The sequence below is a fragment of the Cherax quadricarinatus genome, chromosome 54 (genome assembly GCF_038502225.1).
Source record: "Cherax quadricarinatus isolate ZL_2023a chromosome 54, ASM3850222v1, whole genome shotgun sequence".
In the NCBI taxonomy this organism is placed as follows: Eukaryota; Metazoa; Arthropoda; class Malacostraca; order Decapoda; family Parastacidae; genus Cherax; species Cherax quadricarinatus.
Genome location: NC_091345.1, coordinates 22683731 through 22711230, shown reverse-complemented (window position 1 = coordinate 22711230; position 27500 = coordinate 22683731). Strand labels below are relative to the sequence as shown.

At 48.3% G+C, this 27500-nt stretch overlaps 1 protein-coding gene across 9 annotated transcripts in view; it reads right to left on the bottom strand.

The window, feature by feature from the left end:
• The window catches only part of RapGAP1 (Rap GTPase activating protein 1), a 388752-nt gene that overhangs the window by 104901 nt on the left and 256351 nt on the right, over positions 1–27500 (bottom strand). Inside the window, exon 1 of one of the 9 annotated variants that reach the window (XM_070096733.1) lies at positions 23777–23941. The exons of the other annotated variants lie outside the window; for them this stretch is intronic. Coding sequence (XP_069952834.1) covers positions 23777–23926 — 150 coding nt within the window. The 5' untranslated portion in view covers positions 23927–23941. Of the gene's footprint in view, positions 1–23776; positions 23942–27500 lie in introns of those variants that run through there. 9 annotated transcript variants of the gene reach the window in all.

Sequence of the window (27500 nt, the reverse complement as noted above, 5' to 3'; positions counted from 1 at the left end):
TATGGACAAGTGTCTCAGGTTATGGACAAGTGTCTCAGGTTATGGACAAGTCTTTCAGGTTATGGACAAGTGTCTCAGGTTATGGACAAGTGTTTCAGGTTATGGACAAGTGTTTCAGGTTATGGACAAGTCTTTCAGGTTATGGACAAGTGTCTCAGGTTATGGACAAGTGTCTCAGGTTATGGACAAGTGTCTCAGGTTATGGACAAGTGTTTCAGGTTATGGACAAGTGTCTCAGGTTATGGACAAGTGTTTCAGGTTATGGACAAGTGTTTCAGGTTATGGACAAGTCTTTCAGGTTATGGACAAGTGTCTCAGGTTATGGACAAGTGTTTATGGACAAGTGTCTCAGGTTATGGACAAGTGTTTCAGGTTATGGACAAGTGTTTCAGGTTATGGACAAGTGTCTCAGGTTATGGACAAGTGTCTCAGGTTATGGACAAGTGTCTCAGGTTATGGACAAGTGTCTCAAGTTATGGACAAGTGTCTCAGGTTATGGACAAGTCTTTCAGGTTATGGACAAGTCTTTCAGGTTATGGACAAGTGTCTCAGGTTATGGACAAGTGTTTCAGGTTATGGACAAGTGTTTCAGGTTATGGACAAGTGTCTCAGGTTATGGACAAGTCTTTCAGGTTATGGACAAGTGTTTCAGGTTATGGACAAGTCTTTCAGGTTATGGACAAGTCTTTCAGGTTATGGACAAGTGTCTCAGGTTATGGACAAGTGTCTCAGGTTATGGACAAGTGTTTCAGGTTATGGACAAGTATTTCAGGTTATGGACAAGTCTTTCAGGTTATGGACAAGTGTCTCAGGTTATGGACAAGTGTTTCAGGTTATGGACAAGTGTTTCAGGTTATGGACAAGTGTCTCAGGTTATGGACAAGTGTTTCAGGTTATGGACAAGTGTTTCAGGTTATGGACAAGTGTCTCAGGTTATGGACAAGTGTCTCAGGTTATGGACAAGTGTCTCAGGTTATGGACAAGTGTCTCAGGTTATGGACAAGTCTTTCAGGTTATGGACAAGTCTTTCAGGTTATGGACAAGTGTCTCAGGTTATGGACAAGTGTCTCAGGTTATGGACAAGTGTTTCAGGTTATGGACAAGTCTTTCAGGTTATGGACAAGTGTTTCAGGTTATGGACAAGTGTCTCAGGTTATGGACAAGTGTCTCAGGTTATGGACAAGTGTCTCAGGTTATGGACAAGTGTCTCAGGTTATGGACAAGTGTCTCAGGTTATGGACAAGTCTTTCAGGTTATGGACAAGTCTTTCAGGTTATGGACAAGTGTCTCAGGTTATGGACAAGTGTCTCAGGTTATGGACAAGTGTTTCAGGTTATGGACAAGTCTTTCAGGTTATGGACAAGTCTTATGGACAAGTGTTAGGTTATGGACAAGTGTCTCAGGTTATGGACAAGTGTCTCAGGTTATGGACAAGTGTTTCAGGTTATGGACAAGTCTTTCAGGTTATGGACAAGTGTTTCAGGTTATGGACAAGTGTCTCAGGTTATGGACAAGTGTCTCAGGTTATGGACAAGTGTTTCAGGTTATGGACAAGTGTCTCAGGTTATGGACAAGTGTTTCAGGTTATGGACAAGTGTCTCAGGTTATGGACAAGTGTCTCAGGTTATGGACAAGTGTTTCAGGTTATGGACAAGTGTTTCAGGTTATGGACAAGTGTTTCAGGTTATGGACAAGTGTTTCAGGTTATGGACAAGTGTCTCAGGTTATGGACAAGTGTCTCAGGTTATGGACAAGTGTCTCAGGTTATGGACAAGTGTTTCAGGTTATGGACAAGTGTCTCAGGTTATGGACAAGTCTTTCAGGTTATGGACAAGTGTTTCAGGTTATGGACAAGTGTCTCAGGTTATGGACAAGTGTCTCAGGTTATGGACAAGTGTTTCAGGTTATGGACAAGTGTTTCAGGTTATGGACAAGTGTCTCAGGTTATGGACAAGTGTCTCAGGTTATGGACAAGTGTCTCAGGTTATGGACAAGTGTCTCAGGTTATGGACAAGTGTCTCAGGTTATGGACAAGTGTCTCAGGTTATGGACAAGTGTTTCAGGTTATGGACAAGTGTCTCAGGTTATGGACAAGTGTCTCAGGTTATGGACAAGTGTCTCAGGTTATGGACAAGTGTCTCAGGTTATGGACAAGTGTTTCAGGTTATGGACAAGTGTTTCAGGTTATGGACAAGTCTTTCAGGTTATGGACAAGTGTCTCAGGTTATGGACAAGTGTCTCAGGTTATGGACAAGTGTCTCAGGTTATGGACAAGTGTTTCAGGTTATGGACAAGTGTTTCAGGTTATGGACAAGTCTTTCAGGTTATGGACAAGTCTTTCAGGTTATGGACAAGTGTCTCAGGTTATGGACAAGTGTCTCAGGTTATGGACAAGTCTTTCAGGTTATGGACAAGTGTTTCAGGTTATGGACAAGTGTTTCAGGTTATGGACAAGTGTCTCAGGTTATGGACAAGTGTTTCAGGTTATGGACAAGTGTCTCAGGTTATGGACAAGTGTTTCAGGTTATGGACAAGTGTTTCAGGTTATGGACAAGTGTCTCAGGTTATGGACAAGTGTTTCAGGTTATGGACAAGTGTTTCAGGTTATGGACAAGTGTTTCAGGTTATGGACAAGTGTCTCAGGTTATGGACAAGTGTCTCAGGTTATGGACAAGTGTTTCAGGTTATGGACAAGTGTTTCAGGTTATGGACAAGTGTTTCAGGTTATGGACAAGTGTTTCAGGTTATGGACAAGTGTTTCAGGTTATGGACAAGTGTCTCAGGTTATGGACAAGTGTCTCAGGTTATGGACAAGTGTTTCAGGTTATGGACAAGTCTTTCAGGTTATGGACAAGTGTTTCAGGTTATGGGCAAGTGTTTCAGGTTATGGACAAGTGTCTCAGGTTATGGACAAGTGGGTTATGGACAAGTGTTCAGGTTATGGACCAGTGTATCAGGTTATGGACAAGTGTTTCAGGTTATGGACAAGTGTCTCAGGTTATGGACAAGTGTCTCAGGTTATGGACAAGTGTTTCAGGTTATGGACAAGTCTTTCAGGTTATGGACAAGTGTTTCAGGTTATGGACAAGTGTTTCAGGTTATGGACAAGTGTCTCAGGTTATGGACAAGTGTTTCAGGTTATGGACAAGTGTCTCAGGTTATGGACAAGTGTCTCAGGTTATGGACAAGTGTTTCAGGTTATGGACAAGTGTTTCAGGTTATGGACAAGTCTTTCAGGTTATGGACAAGTGTTTCAGGTTATGGACAAGTCTTTCAGGTTACGGACAAGTGTCTCAGGTTATGGACAAGTGTCTCAGGTTATGGACAAGTGTTTCAGGTTATGGACAAGTCTTTCAGGTTATGGACAAGTGTTTCAGGTTATGGACAAGTGTTTCAGGTTATGGACAAGTGTTTCAGGTTATGGACAAGTGTTTCAGGTTATGGACAAGTGTTTCAGGTTATGGACAAGTGTTTCAGGTTATGGACAAGTGTTTCAGGTTATGGACAAGTGTCTCAGGTTATGGACAAGTGTCTCAGGTTATGGACATGGACAAGTGTCTCAGGTTATGGACAAGTGTCTCAGGTTATGGACAAGTGTTTCAGGTTATGGACAAGTGTTTCAGGTTATGCAGTAACACAGGTATTTACACACGTTTTGCACAACTTCCGCTCTCTCTTCTACTCATGCCGCCCTCTATAAAACTCTGTCCTTCCCTCCTCTCACCTCACCCTCCTACCCTTTCCCTTCCTCTCCTTCCCTCTGTCCTCCCCATCCAACACTGTGTCCGACATCCGGGAAATGGCAACTACTGGCCAGTAACACCACACTCCTGTGTCTCTTCCACCTGAACTCAGGTTAATGATGGCGGCTATGCTGCTACTGCTGCTGCAGCAGCAGTAGCAGCAGCAGCAACAACAGTAGCAGCAGTAGCAGCAGCAGTAGCAGCAGCAGTAGCAGCAGTAGCAGCAGCAGTAGCAGCAGCAGTAGCAGCAGCAGTAGCAGCAGTAGCAGCAGCAGTAGCAGCAGCAGTAGCAGCAGCAGTAGCAGCAGCAGTAGCAGCAGCAGTAGCAGCAGTAGCAGCAGTAGCAGCAGTAGCAGCAGCAGTAGCAGCAGTAGCAGCAGCAGTAGCAGCAGTAGCAGCAGCAGTAGCAGCAGTAGCAGCAGCAGTAGCAGCAGCAGTAGCAGCAGCAGTAGCAGCAGTAGCAGCAGCAGTAGCAGCAGCAGTAGCAGCAGTAGCAGCAGTAGCAGCAGCAGTAGCAGCAGCAGTAGCAGCAGTAGCAGCAGCAGTAGCAGCAGCAGTAGCAGCAGTAGCAGCAGCAGTAGCAGCAGTAGCAGCAGCAGTAGCAGCAGCGAGAGAGAGAGAGAGAGAGAGAGAGAGAGAGAGAGAGAGAGAGAGAGAGAGAGAGAGAGAGAGAGAGAGAGAGAGAGAGAGAGAGAGAGAGAGAATTAATTTTTTTTATCGGAATGATTGGGCGAAACCACACAACTGTGACGGTAACAATCTCGACAAAAATAATTGCACATTTCAACGTGGTTCAATGAAATGGCTGCAAGAGATCAATCGAGGTCTATACTGCTGGGTGTAATGTGTCCTCTGAGCAACCTAATGACCTTGTGTCCGTGGGAACCTGAGTGACTAGAGAGGTCACGGTCAGGATAACCAGTTCTTTTTTTTTTAGTTATTATCAACACTGCTATAATTTTATTCAGAGCTTCAGGCTGTGTGAGGCGGGAACCAGTAGGTTACTCAAGAAGCTTGGGAAAATGCTGACGCTGGCAGCAGCGCCGCCAGCCACTGTGCTAGCTACATTACCTGGTCTGGTAGGGTCGGTCTTTTTGTGGGTTTTGGTACAAACCTACACGGGCTATGATTTATGGTTCTTGGGGATCAAGTACAGGAACTGATTGACGGTTTAAAACTTCCTAAGAATTTGACCGAGTCTGTGTGATTTAGATTATTTCAATTTTAGTGTAGGAGACTTGGCGGCGCACCAGGTCATCCCTCAGTATATCTGAGTGTAGCAGCTATCTACCTGGAGTCTAACTGCAGGTTATTCCGGGGATCAACGCCCCCGCGGCCCGGTCCACGACCAGTATCGACTGAATGAAACAGTATCAACAATAAAGACTTCTTTCTATGGCATTTTTATTCACATGTTTATCAGCAGTTCTTTCCATATATCTAAATAGTAATAGTTATTAAGTTCCTGCCTAAAAAGTGTCTTATACTGTACTATCCTCCACCCGCCTCTCTCACCCTCCCCCATTCACGTCCCATTAATCTGCTCATTGTCCCCTTCCTGTACCCATCACACTTTCCCCCCCCCCCCCTTACCTTTCCCCGCCCTCCACCTATTCCTCCCCTCCACCCGGTTATCTCCCTCCCTCCCTCCTACACTTCCTGCCACAGTAGCCACCAGGGAAGTATCACCGTCTCTGCCACCAGTGGACAAGTTGACGTAGTACTTACCACAACAACCTCTATTATCTTTATCCCAGTATACACAGTGTCCCAGAATACCATAATGCTCCCTCATAAATATATTATGGGAAGGGAAGGTAGGTGGGAAGGTAGGTGGGAAGGTAGGTGGGAAGGTAGGTGGGAAGGTGGGTGGGTGAGGTGGGTGAGATGAGGTGAGAGAGGGTGAGAAAGGGAGTGGAAGGGAGAGGTTGGGGAAAGAAGTTGGACATGGAGTGGGAAGGGAGTGAGAATCGGGGTAGAAAGGGGGGAGGGAAAGTGGGTGGGAAGGCAGAAGGAAAGGTGGGTGGGAAGGTGAGAGTAAGAGAGCGGATGTGAGAGAAGAGACCGGATGGGCGTTTATATATAACAGTAACCCGCAGTCATGAAGTGTGAGGACCAGGTTGTCAAGAAGAGAGAGAGAGAGAGAGAGAGAGAGAGAGAGAGAGAGAGAGAGAGAGAGAGAGAGAGAGAGAGAGAGAGAGAGAGAGAGAGAGAGAGAGAGAGAGAGAGAGAGACAGAGAGACAGAGAGACAGAGAGAGAGAGAGAGAGAGAGAGAGAGAGAGAGAGAGAGAGAGAGAGAGAGAGAGAGAGAGAGAGAGAGAGAGAGAGAGAGAGAGACAGAGACACAGACAGAGAGAGAGAGAGAGAGAGAGAGACAGACAGACAGACAGAGACAGAGACAGAGACAGAGAGAGAGAGAGAGACAGAGACAGAGAGAGAGAGACAGACAGACAGACAGACAGAGAGACAGAGAGAGAGAGAGAGATAGAAGGAGAAAAGATTTAAGCATGGGGGAATCCCTGGCTCTACCTGTGGTCTCAAGAACAGACACAAACCTTGTTTCAATTACAAAAATCTTCGCATTTGTATGCAAAATTCGCAGTTTATTCAGAATACTTACATTGTAACGCATTATTGATTTAGAATTAATTTAATCATAATTCTCTACCTTCCTGGAGGTCCGGGGGGTCGATCCCCGGTACGGGTAGAAACATTAGGACATCTTCCCTGAAGACACCTGCCGTCCTGGTTCACCCGTCAGTACTATAGGCACCTGGGTGTTAGTGGACTGGTGTGGGTCGCAGCCTAGAGACAAAATTAACCTAATTTCCGCGAAATGCTCTGCATAACAAGGGGCTTTCTATATAGTAGTGTCATTAATGTCAACTAGGCTTGAATACCTTGTACATGTACTTGTAGAAATAAAGATTATTATTATTATTATTATTATTATTATTATTATTATTATTATTATTAATTTACGTATAGTTTTAAGCATGTACTGAATTTCTTCATTTATTGTTTCCTTTAATCTTGTAATGTAGAAGCCTGAAATTTTCTTGTCAATCACTCTAGTTTATTCACAATCTTGAATATTTTTATCCTTATCCCAAAATATTTTTATGAGCATTTTTTTTCCTTAAAGCGTAGTATGTACGTAGTCCAGGGACTCGGGGGAAGCGCTGAGGATAGTATACCTGGTGGACTCAAGTTACTGGCGAGTAGCAGTATCAGAGCCATGGTAGGAAGTGGTCAGTCCCTCAGGCTTGAGGGCGTCACCACTTCCTACAAGGCTGACGGACGAATCACCTCAAATTTACTACTTCCACTCTCTACTGTTGTATATTCACCTGCTGTGAAGGAGTAACAGTCCGTCAATGAATATACCTAAGTATTGCCCATGTATGTCGGTACTGTATACCTAAAGTTTCCAGTACTTTATATTAGTTTACCGAATTTGATTTACAAATTTATCTGTCGATTAAAACCTGCCTAAAATTTAACTGAAAAATCTAAGGATACCATTGGTCAATGTAAATACGAACTGCTATTGGCCAGCACAAGGATAAATACGTCTTCCGACTTAACTAACACGTTCACAAATAACACTTTGGAGTTTGAAGACGCTTCGGTCAGTCCTGGATCATTACCAAATAAGAGTGCGAGAAAATGAGAAAAAATAAATAAATTAAAGTTAAAGGATTCATATAGGATCCAGGAGAGACAGGAGGAGAGAAAAACAATTAGTGAAATGGAAAGAAATTCGAAATCTTTTTTTTCACATGCTAAAAACAAGGCTAAAACTAGATCTAGTATCAGGTCGCTGCTCAGACAAGACGGAACTTACACAAGATGACAACAAAGAAATGAGTGAGATACTGAAGTCTCAATGCGACTTTGTGTTTAACGAGCCATTAATCAGTCTAAAGATCGACAATCCAAATGATTTTTTTTCAAGAATGAACCTCAAAACCCTGTCAATTTATGACAAATTTCTGACATAACCCTAACTCCACTAGATTTTGAGATAGCCATTGATAACATGCCCATGCACTCAGCCCCAGACCCACAGTCGTGGAACTCTGTGTTCATCAAGAACTGCAAGAAACCTCTTTTCCTTTCTGGAGGAGCATCGACACGTGTGAAATTCCAGTCACTAAAAACAACGGATATAGCCCCACTCCATAAAGGTGACAGCAAAGCAGTAGCTAAGAACTATAGACCAGTACCTCTAACGTCCTACATCATAAAAATCTTCGACAAGGTACTAAGAAGCATGATTGCCAACCACTCGGATACCAAACAATTGCACAATCCAGGGCAACATGGCTTTAGAGAAGGTCACTCCTGCCTCTTGCAACTACTGGATCACAAATAACAAAAAAGACACAATACCGTGACTGGAACAATACACAAATAACCTGCACACAAGAGAGGAGCTTACGACGGCATTCGGTCCAAGTCGGACCGAAACGTCGTCGTAAGCTCCTCTCTTCTCTGTGCGGGTTATTTGTGTACTGGATCACTATATGGTCCTGGATGCACTGGAAGACAAACAGAATGTTGATGTAGTATACACAGATTTTGCAAAAGCCTTCGCAAATGCGATCATGTAATAGCAAACAAAATGCGTGCTAAAGGGATAACTGTCAAAGTGGGAAGATGGATCTTTAACTTTCTAACCAATCCCACACAAAAATTAGTGATAAACAGAGTTAAATCGGAAGCTGCCATAGTGAAGAGCTCTGTTCCACAAGGCACAGTACTCGCTCCCATCCTGTTCCTCATTCTCATATCAGACATAGAGAGCGTAAACCATAGCACTCTGTCATCGTTTGCAGACGATACTAGGATCTGCACGACACTATCATCTATTGAGGACACGGTAAACCTCCAAGAAGGTATAAACAAAGTTTACCAATGGGCAACGAAAAACAATATGATATACAATGAAGACAATTTCCAACTACTCCGTTATGGAAAACTGGAGGAAATGATAATTAGGACTGAGTATACTACAAACTCTAATCACACAACAGAGCGGAAAAGTAATGTGAAGGACCTGGGAGTGATAATGTCTGAGGATCTCACCTTCAAAGATCACAACAGTGTCACTATAACATCTGCAAGAAAAATGAGAGAATGGATAATGAGAACATTCAAATCAAGAGATGCTAAGCCAATGATGATCCTTTTAAAATCACTTGTTCTCTCTAGGCTGGAATACTGGTGTACATTAACATCTCCACTCAAGGCAAGTGAAATTGCAGATCTAGAGAATGTAGAGAACCTTTACTGCATCAAACACCATAACTACTGGGAACCCTTGTACTCACTGGAGCGCAGACGAGAGAGATACATCGTAATCTACACCTGGAAAATCCTAGAGGGACTGGTCCCTAATCTGCACACAGAAATCATTCCCAACGAAAGCAAAAGACTGGACAGGCGATGAAAAATACCGCCAGTGAAAAGTAGGGGCGCCATTTACACACTAAGAGAAAACGAAAGTGTCCGGGGCCCAAGACTGTTCAACAGGCAGACTCCAGGTAGACTCCAGGCAGACTCAAGGCAGACTCCAGGTAGACTCCAGGCAGACTCCAGGCAGACTCCAGGTAGACTCCAGGCAGAATCCAGGTAGACTAAAGGCAGACTCCAGGTAGACTCCAGGCAGACTCCAGGCAGACTCCAGGTAGACTCCAGGTAGACTCCAGGCAGACTCCAGGTAGACTCCAGGTAGACTCCAGGTACCCTCCAGGTAGACTCCAGGTAGTCCAGGTAGACTCCAGGTAGACTCCAGGCAGACTCCAGGTAGACTCCAGGTAGACTCCAGGTAGACTCCAGGCAGACTCCAGGTAGACTCCAGGTAGTCTCCAGGTAGACTCCAGGTAGACTCCAGGTAGCCTCCAGGTAGACTCCAGGCAGACTCCAGGTAGACTCCAGGCAGACTCCAGGTAGACTTGAGGTACTCCAGGTAGACTCCAGGTAGACTCCAGGTAGACTCCAGGCAGACTCCAGGCAGACTCCAGGTAGACTCCAGGTAGACTCCAGGTAGACTCCAGGTAGACTCCAGGTAGACTCCAGGTAGACTCCAGGTAGACTCCAGGTAGACTCCAGGCAGACTCCAGGTAGACTCCAGGTAGCCTCCAGGTAGACTCCAGGTAGCCTCCAGGTAGACTCCAGGTAGACTCCAGGTAGACTCCAGGCAGACTCCAGGTAGACTCCAGGTAGACTCCAGGTAAACTTCAGGCAGACTCCAGGTAGACTCCAGGTAGACTCCAGGTAGACTCCAGGCAGACTCCAGGTAGACTCCAGGTAGACTCCAGGTAGACTCCAGGTAGACTCCAGGCAGACTCCAGGTAGACTCCAGGCAGACTCCAGGCAGACTCCAGGTAGACTCCAGGTAGACTCCAGGTAGACTCCAGGCAGACTCCAGGTAGACTCCAGGTAGACTCCAGGCAGACTCCAGGTAGACTCCAGGTAGACTCCAGGTAGCGTGCGGAGTAAAATTAGTTCTGCAAAAACATCTGATATACTAAAATTTCCGGAGTTGTGATCACCACAGTGTGGGATACTGTGATCACCACAGTGTGGGATACTGTGATCACCACAGTGTGGGATACTGTGATCACAGTGTGGGATACTGTGATCACCACAGTGTGGGATACTGTGATCACCACAGTGTGGGATACTGTGATCACCACAGTGTGGGATACTGTGATCACCACAGTGTGGGATACTGTGATCACCACAGTGTGGGATACTGTGATCACCACAGTGTGGGATACTGTCATCACCACAGTGTGGGATACTGTGATCACCACAGTGTGGGATACTGTCATCACCACAGTGTGGGATACTGTCATCACCACAGTGTGGGATACTGTCATCACCACAGTGTGGGATACTGTCATCACCACAGTGTGGGATACTGTCACCACAGTGTGGGATACTGTCATCACCACAGTGTGGGATACTGTCATCACCACAGTGTGGGATACTGTCATCACCACAGTGTGGGATACTGCGATCACCACAGTGTGTGATACTGTGATCACCACAGTGTGGGATACTGTCATCACCACAGTGAGGGATACTGTGATCACAGTGTGGGAAACTGTGATCACCACAGTGTGGGATACTGTGATCACCACAGTGTGGGATACTGTCATCACCACAGTGTGGGATACTGTGATCATCACAGTGTGGGATACTGTGATCACCACAGTGTGGGATACTGTCATCACCACAGTGTGGGATACTGTGATCACCACAGTGTGGGATACTGTGATCAACACAGTGTGGGATACTGTCATCACCACAGTGTGGGATACTGTGATCACCACAGTGTGGGATACTGTGACCACCACAGTGTGGGATACTGTGACCACAGTGATCACCACAGTGAGGGATACTGTGATCACCAGAGTGTGGGATACTGTGATCACCACAGTGTGGGATACTGTGATCACCAGAGTGTGGGATACTGTGATCACCACAGTGTGGGATACTGTGACCACAGTGATCACCACAGTGTGGGATACTGTGATCACCACAGTGTGGGATACTGTGACCACCACAGTGTGGGATACTGTGACCACAGTGATCACCACAGTGTGGGATACTGTGATCACCAGAGTGTGGGATACTGTGATCACCAGAGTGTGGGATACTGTGATCACCACAGTGTGAGATACTGTGATCACCACAGTGTGGGATACTGTGATCACCACAGTGTGGGATACTGTGATCACCACAGTGTGGGATACTGTGATCACCACAGTGTGGGATACTGTGATCACCACAGTGTGGGATACTGTGATCACCACAGTGTGGGATACTGTGATCACCACAGTGTGGGATACTGTGATCACCACAGTGTGGGATACTGTGATCACCACAGTGTGCACAGTGTGGGATACTGTGATCACCACAGTGTGGGATACTGTGATAACCACAGTGTGGGATACTGTGATCACCACAGTGTGGGATACTGTGATCACCACAGTGTGGGATACTGTGATCACCACAGTGTGGGATACTGTGATCACAGTGTGGGATACTGTGATCACCACAGTGTGGGATACTGTGATCACCACAGTGTGGGATACTGTGATCACCACAGTGTGGGATACTGTGATCACCACAGTGTGGGATACTGTGATCACCACAGTGTGGGATACTGTCATCACCACAGTGTGGGATACTGTGATCACCACAGTGTGGGATACTGTCATCACGACAGTGTGGGATACTGTCATCACCACAGTGTGGGATACTGTGATCACCACAGTGTGGGATACTGTGATCACCACAGTGTGGGATACTGTGATCACCACAGTGTGGGATACTGTGATCACCACAGTGTGGGATACTGTGATCACCACAGTGTGGGATACTGTGATCACCACAGTATGGGATACTGTGAACACCACAGTGTGGGATACTGTCATCACCACAGTGTGGGATACTGTCATCACCACAGTGTGGGATACAGTGATCACCACAGTGTGGGATACTGTGATCACCACAGTGTGGGATACTGTGATCACCACAGTGTGGGATACTGTGATCACCACAGTGTGGGATACTGTGATCACCAGAGTGTGGGATACTGTGATCACCAGAGTGTGGGATACTGTGATCACCACAGTGTGGGATACTGTGATCACCACAGTGTGGGATACTGTGATCACCACAGTGTGGGATACTGTGATCACCACAGTGTGGGATACTGTGATCACCACAGTGTGGGATACTGTGATCACCACAGTGTGGGATACTGTCATCACCACAGTGTGGGATACTGTGATCACCACAGTGTGGGATACTGTCATCACCACAGTGTGGGATACTGTCATCACCACAGTGTGGGATACTGTGATCACCACAGTGTGGGATACTGTGATCACCAGTGTGGGATACTGTGATCACCACAGTGTGGGATACTGTGATCACCACAGTGTGGGATACTGTGATCACCACAGTGTGGGATACTGTGATCACCACAGTGTGGGATACTGTGATCACCACAGTGTGGGATACTGTGATCACCACAGTGTGGGATACTGTGATCACCACAGTGTGGGATACTGTGATCACCACAGTGTGGGATACTGTGATCACCACAGTGTGGGATACTGTGATCACCACAGTGTGGGATACTGTCATCACCACAGTGTGGGATACTGTCATCACCACAGTGTGGGATACTGTCATCACCACAGTGTGGGATACTGTGATGACCACAGTGTGGGATACTGTGATCACCACAGTGTGGGATACTGTCATCACCACAGTGTGGGATACTGTGATCACCACAATGTGGGATACTGTGATCACCACAGTGTGGGATACTGTGATCACCACAGTGTGGGATACTGTGATCACCACAGTGTGGGATACTGTGATCACCACAGTGTGGGATACTGTGATCACCAGAGTGTGGGATACTGTGATCACCACAGTGTGGGATACTGTGATCACCAGAGTGTGGGATACTGTGATCACCACAGTGTGGGATACTGTGATCACCACAGTGTGGGATACTGTGATCACCACAGTGTGGGATACTGTGATCACCACGGTGTGGAGATACTGTGATCACCACGGTGTGGGATACTGTGATCACCACAGTGTGGGATACTGTGATCACCACAGTGTGGGATACTGTGATCACCACAGTGTGGGATACTGTGATCACCACGGTGTGGGATACTGTGATCACCACAGTGTGGGATACTGTGATCACAGTGTGGGATACTGTGATCACCAGAGTGTGGGATACTGTGATCACCACAGTGTGGGATACTGTGATCACCACAGTGTGGGATACTGTGATCACCACAGTGTGGGATACTGTGATCACCACAGTGTGGGATACTGTGATCACCACGGTGTGGGATACTGTGATCACCACAGTATGGGATACTGTGATCACCACAGTGTGGGATACTGTGATCACCACAGTGTGGGATACTGTGATCACCACGGTGTGGGATACTGTGATCACCACAGTGTGGGATACTGTGATCACAGTGTGGGATACTGTGATCACCACAGTGTGGGATACTGTGATCACCACGGTGTGGGATACTGTGATCACCACGGTGTGGGATACTGTGATCACCACAGTGTGGGATACTGTGATCACCACGGTGTGGGATACTGTGATCACCACAGTGTGGGATACTGTGATCACCACGGTGTGGGATACTGTGATCACGGTGTGGGATACTGTGATCAGCTCTGCCGCCACACAATGTTACTTCAACAAATTATTCACTTTTAATTATCACTCTGGCTTCTTTCCATTTCATCAGATGTTGTTGTCTGTTACGGCGCATCACAACCATTACTGAAGATACACAAATAACACACACACCAGACTGAAACTTTCGACAACACTTCGGTCCGACTTGAACTGTGTACTGTTGTAGTTACAGCACTGTGCCTTTTTTATTCCTTATTGAAGTTATCCGCTGTCTTGTATTCTCTCACTCGTTAATCTAGACGTCTGGCCATCTTGCCGCACACGTAAGGAACGACCAAGATAATGGGTACCAGCATAGGTATGTATCATCCCTTGCAGGGGACGCGAAAAGGTGTGCGTGCACGAGATGACTTTCCTGGGTTATTCTGTACTAATAATCATCCAAGATTTACAAGTTAAATAAAATTTCCTTAAAAGTATCAGTGTTCGTGTTGTCTGGTGGCTCAGTGGTAGCGTCCTCTGCCCGCACCTGGACACGAGTTCCATGCAATAGTGCAAACTTTGGGTGTTTCCTGACACCTATTATCTGTCCGTCATGCAGTAGGTACCCAGGTATTAACCAAATGTTGTTGATCGCATTCTCGGGAAGAGGATCAAGAACCTCAACAGAAATCAGCCATAGTGACTTCTTGGGTAAATCTGTTGGTGATGGTTTTTGTTGTTAATGGGGTTGTTAAGGACCACTAAGGCTTACAGTTAATTGAACACTGCCTCACGGGAGTTCGGGGAAAATGTTGCCCAGATATTGGAGAAAATTATAAATGAAAAAAATATTTCCTCCAGAAAGAGAAACGGGAAGAAAATGTCCCCATTAGGGCAGATGGATTCAACTAATTAAACCTCGGCAGAGTCAGGCACCCATACCCCACCTGAGTCAACAACATCAACAAGAACAGCCTTTCCCAAATATTAGGATGTGATGTATGGCGCCCCGACCAGCTGCCTAAAGGACTTATTCGAAAGACGACGTCCCAGGGAAAATATCGTCACTGATGCTCAAGACAGAACACTAGAGTAGAGGAACACTACAGTAGTCCTTCTTGTCTATGTTCGGCAAGTCAATCTCACAGTCATCCACAACCATTCACATACCCGTCTAACTTAGACAAGGTCAGTGCAGGGTAAGATTTTCTTCGGATTTTTAACCCCGGAAAGTTGGGATCCTCAATCTTGTCCCCCAGGATGCGACTCACACCAGTCGACTAACACCCAGGTACCTACTTGCTCGTGAACAGGACAACAGGTGTAAGAAAACGCGTCGAAATGTTTCCATCCCGCCTGGAATGGAACCCGGGCCCTCACCGTATGAAGCGAGAGCTTTGCCAACCAGGCCACGGGTCCTTGGGTCAGGTGGACCCCAGGCCTAAACACTAGCAGATCGACACGCCTCGCTCCTTGAATTCAACATCTCTGCACTTCTCTAACGCTGGCGCTGAAGTCTGGTAATCCTGGTTAATCCCAATAAAATCCTTTGAATCTTCTGGATCAGTTAGCCAATAAAGAAGAGTCGTTTTCTCTCACGTCGAGGTATCGTTTTCTCTTAAACAATAAATACACTCTTGCAACACTCGCATATAATACAGTCTTTCCATACCAGTGAACAATGTGCATAGTATTACCACGCCAACACAATGTATATAGTATTGATATAGCCATTAAAAACAACAGGTAACCGCTACAGGTAACCCACTCCACTATAGAGGCAGAGAGACAATTGAAAAACTGTAAACTTAGAACTGATATAAAATACCGACAAGTTGAAGATTAAGACACGATGCACTTCTTCAGTCAAATACAGAGGCAGCAGTAGTAATGAAATAAAGATGATGTAATCAGTCCATCTACGTTGGAGAAAAAGTATTTGAGGTGGTCAGTCCCTCAGCCTGGAGAAGTGTTGAACTCCTCTCCAGTAGCAGCATAGAAGCCGCAGCAGCACAACAGTAGTACCAGCATAGCAGCATCAGCACAGCAGTAACACCAGCATAGCAGCATCAGCACAGCAGTAACACCAGCATCAGCACAGCAGTAACACCAGCATAGCAGCATCAGCACAGCAGTAACACCAGCATAGCAGCATCAGCACAGCAGTAACACCAGCATAGCAGCATCAGCACAGCAGTAACACCAGCATAGCAGCATCAGCACAGCAGTAACACCAGCATAGCAGCATCAGCACAGCAGTAACACCAGCATAGCAGCATCAGCACAGCAGTAACACCAGCATAGCAGCATCAGCACAGCAGTAACACCAGCATAGCAGCATCAGCACAGCAGTAACACCAGCATAGCAGCATCAGCACAGCAGTAACACCAGCATAGCAGCAGCAGCACAGCAGTAACACCAAAATAGCAGCAGCAGCACAGCAGTAACACCAGCATAGCAGCAGCAGCACAGCAGTAACACCAACATAGCAGCAGCACAGCAGTAACACCAACATAGCAGCAGCATCACAGCAGTAACACCAGCATAGCAGCATTAGCACAGCAGTAACACCAGCATAGCAGCACAGCAGTAACACCAGCATAGCAGCAGCAGCACAGCAGTAACACAAAAATAGCAGCAGCACAGCAGTAACACCAACATAGCAGCAGCAGCACAGCAGTAACACAAAAATAGCAGCAGCACAGCAGTAACACCAACATAGCAGCAGCAGCACAGCAGTAACACCAACATAGCAGCAGCACAGCAGTAACACCAACATAGCAGCATCACAGCAGTAACACCAGCACAGTAGCAGCAGCACAGCAGTAACACCAGCATAGCAGCAGCATCACAGCAGTAACACCAGCATAGTAGTAGCACAGCAGAAACACCAACACAGCAGCAGCAGCACAGCAGAAACACCAACAAAGCAGCAGCAGCACAGCAGTAACACCAACATAGCAGCAGCAGCACAGCAGTAACACCAAAATAGCATCAGCAGCACAGCAGTAACACCAACATAGCAGCAGCAGCACAGCAGTAACACCAGCATAGTAGCAGCAGCACAGCAGTAACACCAGCATAGTAGCAGCAGCACAGCAGTAACACCAACATAGCAGCAGCACAGCAGTAACACCAGCATAGTAGCAGCACAGCAGTAACACCAGCATAGTAGCAGCATCACAGCAGTAACACCAGCATAGTAGCAGCATCACAGCAGTAACACCAGCATAGTAGCAGCAGCACAGCAGTAACACCAACATAGCAGCATCAGCACAGCAGTAACACCAGCATAGTAGCAGCACAGCAGTAACACCAGCATAGTAGCAGCATCACAGCAGTAACACCAGCATAGTAGCAGCATCACAGCAGTAACACCAGCATAGTAGCAGCACAGCAGTAACACCAGCATAGTAGCAGCAGCACAGCAGTAACACCAGCATAGTAGCAGCAGCACAGCAGTAACACCAACATAGCAGCAGCACAGCAGTAACACCAGCATAGTAGCAGCACAGCAGTAACCCCAGCATAGCAGCAGCATCACAGCAGTAACACCAACATAGCAGCAGCAGCACAGCAGTAACACCAGCATAGTAGCAGCACAGCAGTAACCCCAGCATAGCAGCAGCATCACAGCAGTAACACCAACATAGCAGCAGCAGCACAGCAGTAACACCAACATAGCAGCAGCAGCACAGCAGTAACACCAACATAGCAGCAGCAGCACAGCAGTAACACCAACATAGCAGCAGCAGCACAGCAGTAACACCAACATAGCAGCAGCACAGCAGTAACACCAACATAGCAGCAGCAGCACAGCAGTAACACCAGCATAGTAGCAGCAGCACAGCAGTAACACCAGCATAGTAGCAGCAGCACAGCAGTAACACCAGCATAGTAGCAGCAGCACAGCAGTAACACCAGCATAGTAGCAGCACAGCAGTAACCCCAGCATAGCAGCAGCATCACAGCAGTAACACCAACATAGCAGCAGCATCACAGCAGTAACACCAACATAGCAGCAGCATCACAGCAGTAACACCAGCATAGTAGCAGCACAGCAGTAACACCAGCATAGCAGCAGCATCACAACAGTAACACCAACATAGCAGCAGCACAGCAGTAACACCAGCATAGCAGCAGCAGCACAGCAGTAACACCAACACAGCAGCAGCACAGCAGAAACACCAACATAGCAGCAGCAGCACAGCAGTAACACCAGCATAGTAGCAGCACAGCAGTAACACCAGCATAGCAGCAGCACAGCAGTAACACCAACACAGCAGCAGCAGCACAGCAGAAACACCAACACAGCAGCAGCACAGCAGTAACACCAGCATAGTAGCAGCACAGCAGAAACGCCAACATAGCAGCACAGCAGAAACACCAACACAGCAGCAGCACAGCAGAAACACCAACATAGCAGCACAGCAGTAACACCAACACAGCAGCAGCACAGCAGTAACACCAACACAGCAGCAGCACAGCAGTAACACCAACACAGCAGCAGCACAGCAGTAACACCAACACAGCAGCAGCACAGCAGTAACACCAACACAGCAGCAGCACAGCAGTAACACCAACACAGCAGCAGCACAGCAGTAACACCAACACAGCAGCAGCACAGCAGAAACACCAACACAGCAGCAGCACAGCAGTAACACCAACACAGCAGCAGCACAGCAGTAACACCAACACAGCAGCAGCACAGCAGTAACACCAACACAGCAGCAGCACAGCAGTAACACCAACACAGCAGCAGCACAGCAGTAACACCAACACAGCAGCAGCACAGCAGTAACACCAACACAGCAGCAGCACAGCAGTAACACCAACACAGCAGCAGCACAGCAGTAACACCAACACAGCAGCAGCACAGCAGTAACACCAACACAGCAGCAGCACAGCAGTAACACCAACACAGCAGCAGCACAGCAGAAACACCAACATAGCAGCACAGCAGTAACACCAACATTGCAGCAGCAGCACAGCAGTAACATCAACATGGCAGCAGCAGCACAGCAGTAACACCAACATAGCAGCAGCAGCACAGCAGTAACACCAACATTGCAGCAGCAGCACAGCAGTAACATCAACATAGCAGCAGCAGCACAGCAGTAACACCAACACAGCAGCAGCACAGCAGTAACACCAACATAGCAGCAGCAGCACAGCAGTAACACCAACATTGCAGCAGCAGCACAGCAGTAACATCAACATGGCAGCAGCAGCACAGCAGTAACACCATCATAGCAGCAGCAGCACAGCAGTAACACCAACATAGCAGCAGCAGCACAGCAGTAACACCAACATAGCAGCAGCACAGCAGTAACACCAACATAGCAGCAGCAGCACAGCAGTAACACCAACATAGCAGCAGCACAGCAGTAACACCAACATAGCAGCAGCACAGCAGTAACGCCAACATAGCAGCAGCACAGCAGTAACACCAACATAGCAGTAGCAGCACAGCAGTAACACCAGCATAACAGTAGCAGCACAGCAGTAACACCAGCATAACAGTAGCAGCACAGCAGTAACACCAGCATAACAGTAGCAGCACAGCAGTAACACCAGCATAACAGTAGCAGCACAGCAGTAACACCAGCATAACAGTAGCAGCACAGCAGTAACACCAGCATAACAGCAGCAGCACAGCAGTAACACCAACATAGCAGTAGCAGCACAGCAGTAACATCAGCATAACAGTAGCAGCACAGCAGTAAAACCACCATAACAGTAGCAGCACAGCAATAACACCAGCATAACAGTAGCAGCACAGCAGTAACACCACCATAGCAGCAGCAGCACAGCAGTAACAACATAGCAGCACCAGCACAGCGGCAGCAGCATAGCAGTAGCACCATACTAAACAATATCTTCAGAGCACCAAACATTGTAGCCGCCACACTCAACATAATATCTTTATTTACTACCAGTACATGTACAAGGTATACAGACCATAGCTGACATCACTGACATACTACTATATAGAAAGCCGCTTGTTATGCTGAGCATTTCGTACAAATTAGGTCAGTTTTGTCCTAGAATGCGACTCACACCAGTCCACTAACACCCAGGTACCCATTTTACTGATGGGCGAATATAGACAACTGGTGTAAGAAAACACGCCCAATGTTTCAACCCTCGCCGGGTATCGAACTTGGACGCTCACCGTGTGAAGCGAGGGCTTTTGCCACCAGGCCACGGGCCATAGATTCTTCAGAGCACTAAACATTGTATACATCACACTAAACACTGACTGTATCTACTAAACATTTACTACAATACATTTCCTCCAATTAAACACTGCAGTGTCCCCCACCACACTAAACACTGGCTGTCTCCCCACACTAAACACTGACTGTCTCCCCACACTAAACACTGACTGTCTCCCCACACTAAACACTGACTGTCTCCCCACACTAAACACTGACTGTCTCCCCACACTAAACACTGACTGTCTCCCCACACTAAACACTGACTGTCTCCTCACGCTAAACACTGGCTGTCTCCCCACACTAAACACTGGCTGTCTCCCCACACTAAACACTGACTGTCTCCCCACACTAAACACTGACTGTCTCCCCACACTAAACACTGACTGTCTCCTCACACTAAACACTGGCTGTCTCCCCACACTAAACACTGGCTGTCTCCCCACACTAAACACTGACTGTCTCCCCACACTAAACACTGACTGTCTTCCCACACTAAACACTGACTGTCTCCTCACGCTAAACACTGGCTGTCTCCTCACACTAAACACTGACTGTCTCCCCACACTAAACACTGGCTGTCTCCCCACACTAAACACTGACTGTCTCCCCACACTAAACACTGACTGTCTCCTCACACTAAACACTGACTGTCTCCCCACACTAAACACTGACTGTCTCCTCACGCTAAACACTGGCTGTCTCCTCACACTAAACACTGGCTGTCTCCTCACACTAAACACTGACTGTCTCCTCACACTAAACACTGGGTGTCTCCCCACACTAAACACTGACTGTCTCCCCACACTAAACACTGACTGTCTCCCCACACTAAACACTGACTGTCTCCCCACACTAAACACTGTCTCCCCACACTAAACACTGACTGTCTCCCCACACTAAACACTGACTGTCTCCACACACTAAACACTGGCTGTCTCCCCACACTAAACACTGACTGTCTCCCCACACTAAACACTAACTGTCTCCTCACACTAAACACTGACTGTCTCCCCACACTAAACACTGGCTGTCTCCCCACACTAAACACTGACTGTCTCCTCACACTAAACACTGACTGTCTCCTCACACTAAACACTGGCTGTCTCCTCACACTAAACACTGACTGTCTCCTCACACTAAACACTGACTGTCTCCTCACACTAAACACTGGCTGTCTCCCCACACTAAACACTGGCTGTCTCCTCACACTAAACACTGACTGTCTCCTCACACTAAACACTGACTGTCTCCTCACACTAAACACTGACTGTCTCCCCACACTAAACACTGGCTGTCTCCCCACACTAAACACTGACTGTCTCCCCACACTAAACACTGACTGTCTCCTCACACTAAACACTGACTGTCTCCCCACACTAAACACTGACTGTCTCCTCACGCTAAACACTGGCTGTCTCCTCACACTAAACACTGGCTGTCTCCTCACACTAAACACTGACTGTCTCCTCACACTAAACACTGGGTGTCTCCCCACACTAAACACTGACTGTCTCCCCACACTAAACACTGACTGTCTCCCCACACTAAACACTGACTGTCTCCCCACACTAAACACTGTCTCCCCACACTAAACACTGACTGTCTCCCCACACTAAACACTGACTGTCTCCCCACACTAAACACTGGCTGTCTCCCCACACTAAACACTGACTGTCTCCCCACACTAAACACTAACTGTCTCCTCACACTAAACACTGACTGTCTCCCCACACTAAACACTGGCTGTCTCCCCACACTAAACACTGGCTGTCTCCTCACACTAAACACTGGCTGTCTCCCCACACTAAACACTGGCTGTCTCCTCACACTAAACACTGGCTGTCTCCCCACACTAAACACTGACCGTCTCCTCACACTAAACACTGGCTGTCTCCCCACACTAAACACTGGCTGTCTCCTCACACTAAACACTGGCTGTCTCCCCACACTAAACACTGACTGTCTCCTCACACTAAACACTGGCTGTCTCCCCACACTAAACACTGGCTGTCTCCTCACACTAAACACTGGCTGTCTCCCCACACTAAACACTGGCTGTCTCCCCACACTAAACACTGGCTGTCTCCTCACACTAAACACTGGCTGTCTCCTCACACTAAACACTGACTGTCTCCTCACACTAAACACTGGCTGTCTCCTCACACTAAACACTGGCTGTCTCCCAACACTAAACACTGACTGTCTCCTCACACTAAACACTGGCTGTCTCCCCACACTAAACACTGACTGTCTCCTCACACTAAACACTGGCTGTCTCCCCACACTAAACACTGACTGTCTCCTCACACTAAACACTGGCTGTCTCCTCACACTAAACACTGGCTGTCTCCCAACACTAAACACTGACTGTCTCCTCACACTAAACACTGGCTGTCTCCCAACACTAAACACTGACTGTCTCCTCACACTAAACACTGGCTGTCTCCCCACACTAAACACTGACTGTCTCCTCACACTAAACACTGGCTGTTTCCTCACACTAAACACTGGCTGTCTCCTCACACTAAACACTGGCTGTCTCCCCACACTAAACACTGGCTGTCTCCCCACACTAAACACTGGCTGTCTCCCCACACTAAACACTGACTGTCTCCTCACACTAAACACTGGCTGTCTCCTCACACTAAACACTGGCTGTCTCCTTACACTAAACACTGGCTGTCTCCCCACACTAAACACTGGCTGTCTCCCCACACTAAACACTGGCTGTCTCCCCACACTAAACACTGGCTGTCTCCTCACACTAAACACTGGCTGTCTCCCCACACTAAACACTGGCTGTCTCCCCACACTAAACACTGGCTGTCTCCCCACACTAAACACTGGCTGTCTCCCAACACTAAACACTGGCTGTCTCCCCACACTAAACACTGGCTGTCTCCCAACACTAAACACTGGCTGTCTCCCCACACTAAACACTGACTGTCTCCCCACACTAAACACTGGCTGTCTCCCCACACTAAACACTGGCTGTCTCCCAACACTAAACACAGGCTGTCTCCCCACACTAAACACTGGCTGTCTCCCCACACTAAACACTGGCTGTCTCCCAACACTAAACACTTGCTGTCTCCCCACACTAAACACTGTCTCCCCACACTAAACACTGGCTGTCTCCCCACACTAAACACTGGCTGTCTTCCCACACTAAACACTAGCTGTCTCCCCACACTAAACACTGGCTGTCTTCCCACACTAAACACTGTCTCCCCACACTAAACACTGGCTGTCTCCTCACACTAAACACTGGCTGTCTTCCCACACTAAACACTGTCTTCCCACACTAAACACTGGCTGTCTCCCCACACTAAACACTGGCTGTCTCCCCAAGCTAAACACCCACTATGCGTCCCACACTGAACACTTAATTTAGTAGACTTAGCAACGGTCCGGAATGGACCAAACGTACGTCTATTTCTCACTAGCGATAATTTCTGGAGAACATCATTTCTGTCGTCTTAGGTCGACCTTGAAGACGTAAACATTTAATTTCAAGAGAACGTCTTCTATTTGTTAAGAGATAAATTACACGAAACTCTTGTGGATCTCTTCATACATTAATCACATACTGACCAAAAATTATAATATTCCTACCCAGCACTGTAGATAATCAGCGATAGTTGCCAGAGACGGGAATAATGACCTTCCAGCCTCGTCTGTGGCACCTAAAAGGAGTAATTTCCACACTACCGTCACCACTCTCATCTCTCGGAGATAAGTGCCAGCATGAGACACTGATTCCATCTACAATATAAACACTGTCTTCCAGAGGGAAATATAATCTCCGTGTTTATCAACGAATCTTAAAACTGTCAATGTTAACGCTTTTATTTCCAGGAAAATATATAGTCGCGATGGCCATATGTTGTTGGCAAGTGAAATACATCCATGGCACCGGAAATACATCCATGGCACCGGAAACGCATCGCTGGCATGAAACTATGTCGCCGGCTGTAGGTCGGAACCGGAAGCTGGTGGGGTAAGGCAGGCGTAGCGCAGCAACCTTCCGGCGCGCGCCAAGCTAGGTGACTGAGACCCTTCAGAGACCTGGCTCTGGCGGTGACCGCGGCGGTGGTGGTGACCGCGGCGGTGGTAGCGGTGGTGGTGACCGCGGCGATGGTAGCGGTGGTGGTGACCGCGGCGGTGGTAGCGGTGGTGGTGACCGCGGCGATGGTAGCGGTGGTGGTGACCGCGGCGGTGGTAGCGGTGGTGGTGACCGCGGCGGTGGTAGCGGTGGTGGTGACCGCGGCGATGGTAGCGGTGGTGGTGACCGCGGCGGTGGTAGCGGTGGTGGTGACCGCGGCGGTGGTAGTGGTGGTGGTGACCACGGCGGTGGAGGTGCTGGTGGTAACAGTGGTGGTGACCAGGGCGGTAGCAGTGCTGGGGGGCTACAGTGGTGGTGGTGACCACGGTGGTAGCAGTGCTGGGGGGCTACAGTGGTGGTGGTGACCAGGGCGGTAGCAGTGCTGGGGGGCTACAGTGGTGGTGGTGACCACGGTGGTAGCAGTGCTGGGGGGCTACAGTGGTGGTGGTGACCAGGGTGGTAGCAGTGCTGGGGGGCTACAGTGGTGGTGGTGACCACGGTGGTAGCAGTGCTGGGGTGCTTCATAGGTGGTGGTGACCAGGGTGGTAGCAGTGCTGGGGGGCTACAGTGGTGGTGGTGACCAGGGTGGTAGCAGTGCTGGGGGCTACAGTGGTGGTAGTGACCACGGTGGTAGCAGTGTTGGAGGCTACAGTGATGGTAGTGACCAGGGTGGTAGCAGTGCTGGGGACTACAGTGGTGGTAGTGACCACGGTGGTAGCAGTGCTGGGGGCTACAGTTTTGGTAGTGACCAGGGTGGTAGCAGTGCTGGGGGCTACAGTGGTGGTAGTGACCAGGGTGGTAGCAGTGTTGGAGGCTACAGTGATGGTAGTGACCAGGGTGGTAGCAGTGTTGGAGGCTACAGTGGTGGTGGTGACCACGGCGGTAGCAGTGCTGGGGGCTACAGTGGTGGTAGTGACCACGGTGGTAGCAGTGCTGGGGGCTACAGTGGTGGTGGTGACCACGGTGGTAGCAGTGCTGGGGGGCTACAGTGGTGGTGACCAGGGTGGTAGCAGTGCTGGGGGCTACAGTGGCGGTGGTGACCAGAGTGGTAGCAGTGCTGGGGGGCTACAGTGGTGGTGGTGACCAGGGCGGTAGCAGTGCTGGGGGGCTACAGTGGTGGTGGTGACCACGGTGGTAGCAGTGCTGGGGGGCTACAGTGGTGGTGGTGACCACGGTGGTAGCAGTGCTGGGGGCTACAGTGGTGGTGGTGACCACGGTGGTAGCAGTGCTGGGGGGCTACGGTGGTGGTGACCACGGTGGTAGCAGTGCTGGGGGGCTACAGTGGCGGTGGTGACCAGGGTGGTAGCAGTGCTGGGGGCTACATAGGTGGTGGTGACCAGGGTGGTAGCAGTGCTGGGGGGCTACAGTGGTGGTGGTGACCAGGGTGGTAGCAGTGCTGGGGGCTACAGTGGTGGTAGTGACCACGGTGGTAGCAGTGCTGGGGGCTACAGTTTTGGTAGTGACCAGGGTGGTAGCAGTGTTGGGGGCTACAGTGGTGGTAGTGACCAGGGTGGTAGCAGTGTTGGAGGCTACAGTGATGGTAGTGACCAGGGTGGTAGCAGTGTTGGAGGCTACAGTGGTGGTGGTGACCACGGCGGTAGCAGTGCTGGGGGCTACAGTGGTGGTAGTGACCACGGTGGTAGCAGTGCTGGGGGCTACAGTTTTGGTAGTGACCAGGGTGGTAGCAGTGCTGGGGGCTACAGTGGTGGTAGTGACTAGGGTGGTAGCAGTGCTGGGGGCTACAGTGGTGGTAGCAGTGCTGGGGGCTACAGTGGTGGTAGCAGTGCTGGGGGCTACAGTGGTGGTAGCAGTGCTGGGGGCTACAGTGGTGGTAGCAGTGCTGGGAGCTACAGTGGTGGTAGCAGTGCTGGGGGCTACAGTGGTGGTAGCAGTGCTGGGGGCTACAGTGGTGGTAGCAGTGCTGGGGGCTACAGTGGTGGTAGCAGTGCTGGGGGCTACAGTGGTGGTAGCAGTGCTGGGGGCTACAGTGGTGGTAGCAGTGCTGGGGGCTACAGTGGTGGTGATACAAACATACCATGGTGCTGGTACTGTCAACCTGATTAAAGTCGAGACAGAGGTTTACAACAAATACCCGTGACCTTTTTAGAGGGTTCTTGTACCCTGGTAGTCCAGCCTAGGGCCAAGCTTCCTTCCTGACCGCCTGATCAACCAGGCTGTTGGTATCATTAAGTCGGTTACAGAAGCAAAAAAAACAACAACTATGCATATTGCAGTGACGTTACACAAGCTAGACACACATTATCATGGTATAAACCTTAGTAATAAATACTGACAACTTGGTTTAGAAAAAACACGTAAGCAAACACTAGGATATTAAATACATGTATATCCTAGTGTTTACTTACGTGTTTATCTAAAACTCACAGCATCATATTTATCCATGACATGACGGGTTTAGACACGCCCCCGTCTCTCAAAGCTTAGACACAGAAAACCTACTAGAAGATGAATGAGACGTTAAGATAGCATCTAGAGTGACTTCCATTGTTCACACAACAAACTTTCCAGTGGCTATTAAACAAATCTTCGTGCGAGTCACGGACTGCAATGATGGTCAACAAAATCAAATTTCCACGGTGGAAAATTTATAGAATTAGAAAAGTACAAAAAACTTTGTGGAGAGAGAATAATAGTAATGGCAGTTCGTCAATGCCTAAGAGAAGCTGTGAGGCGCTTCCCGTCATTGCATAATTTATCAAACTTTATCATAAGTATGTAAGTGAACAAATGACTTATATATAGAGTTCGCTACTATCCACGGTTTCAAGTATCCACGGTAGGTGTTGGAAGGCATTCCCCGGGGCTACTGTGACTACTGTAAGAGGCACCGGGTTGAGCTTGTCAGTTGGTATATTCCAGCAACATACCTATCACCGCCCGTCAGTGTTAGAGCTTTCCAGGGTTTGTCTACTCTTGCAACCCAACCTGGGGCCAAACTTCCCTTCTGAACTGCTTGGTCAATCAGGCTGTTGCTGATAGCAAGCCGTAGACCCACATAACCACACCAACCTGACTGATCAGGTCTCAGTAGTAGTAACCAGTTACCAGTAACCAGTGTACCAGTAGTTGACTCACTACCAACCGTCTCTGCCTGAGTCACTGTCTGTATTCATATTGTGCTGACCACAGCAGTATTCAAAGACCCCCTCACATATGGGTACTGTGGGCGGCCAGTCAGTGTTACGAGAGTGAGCAAGGAGACAAGGTTATGGC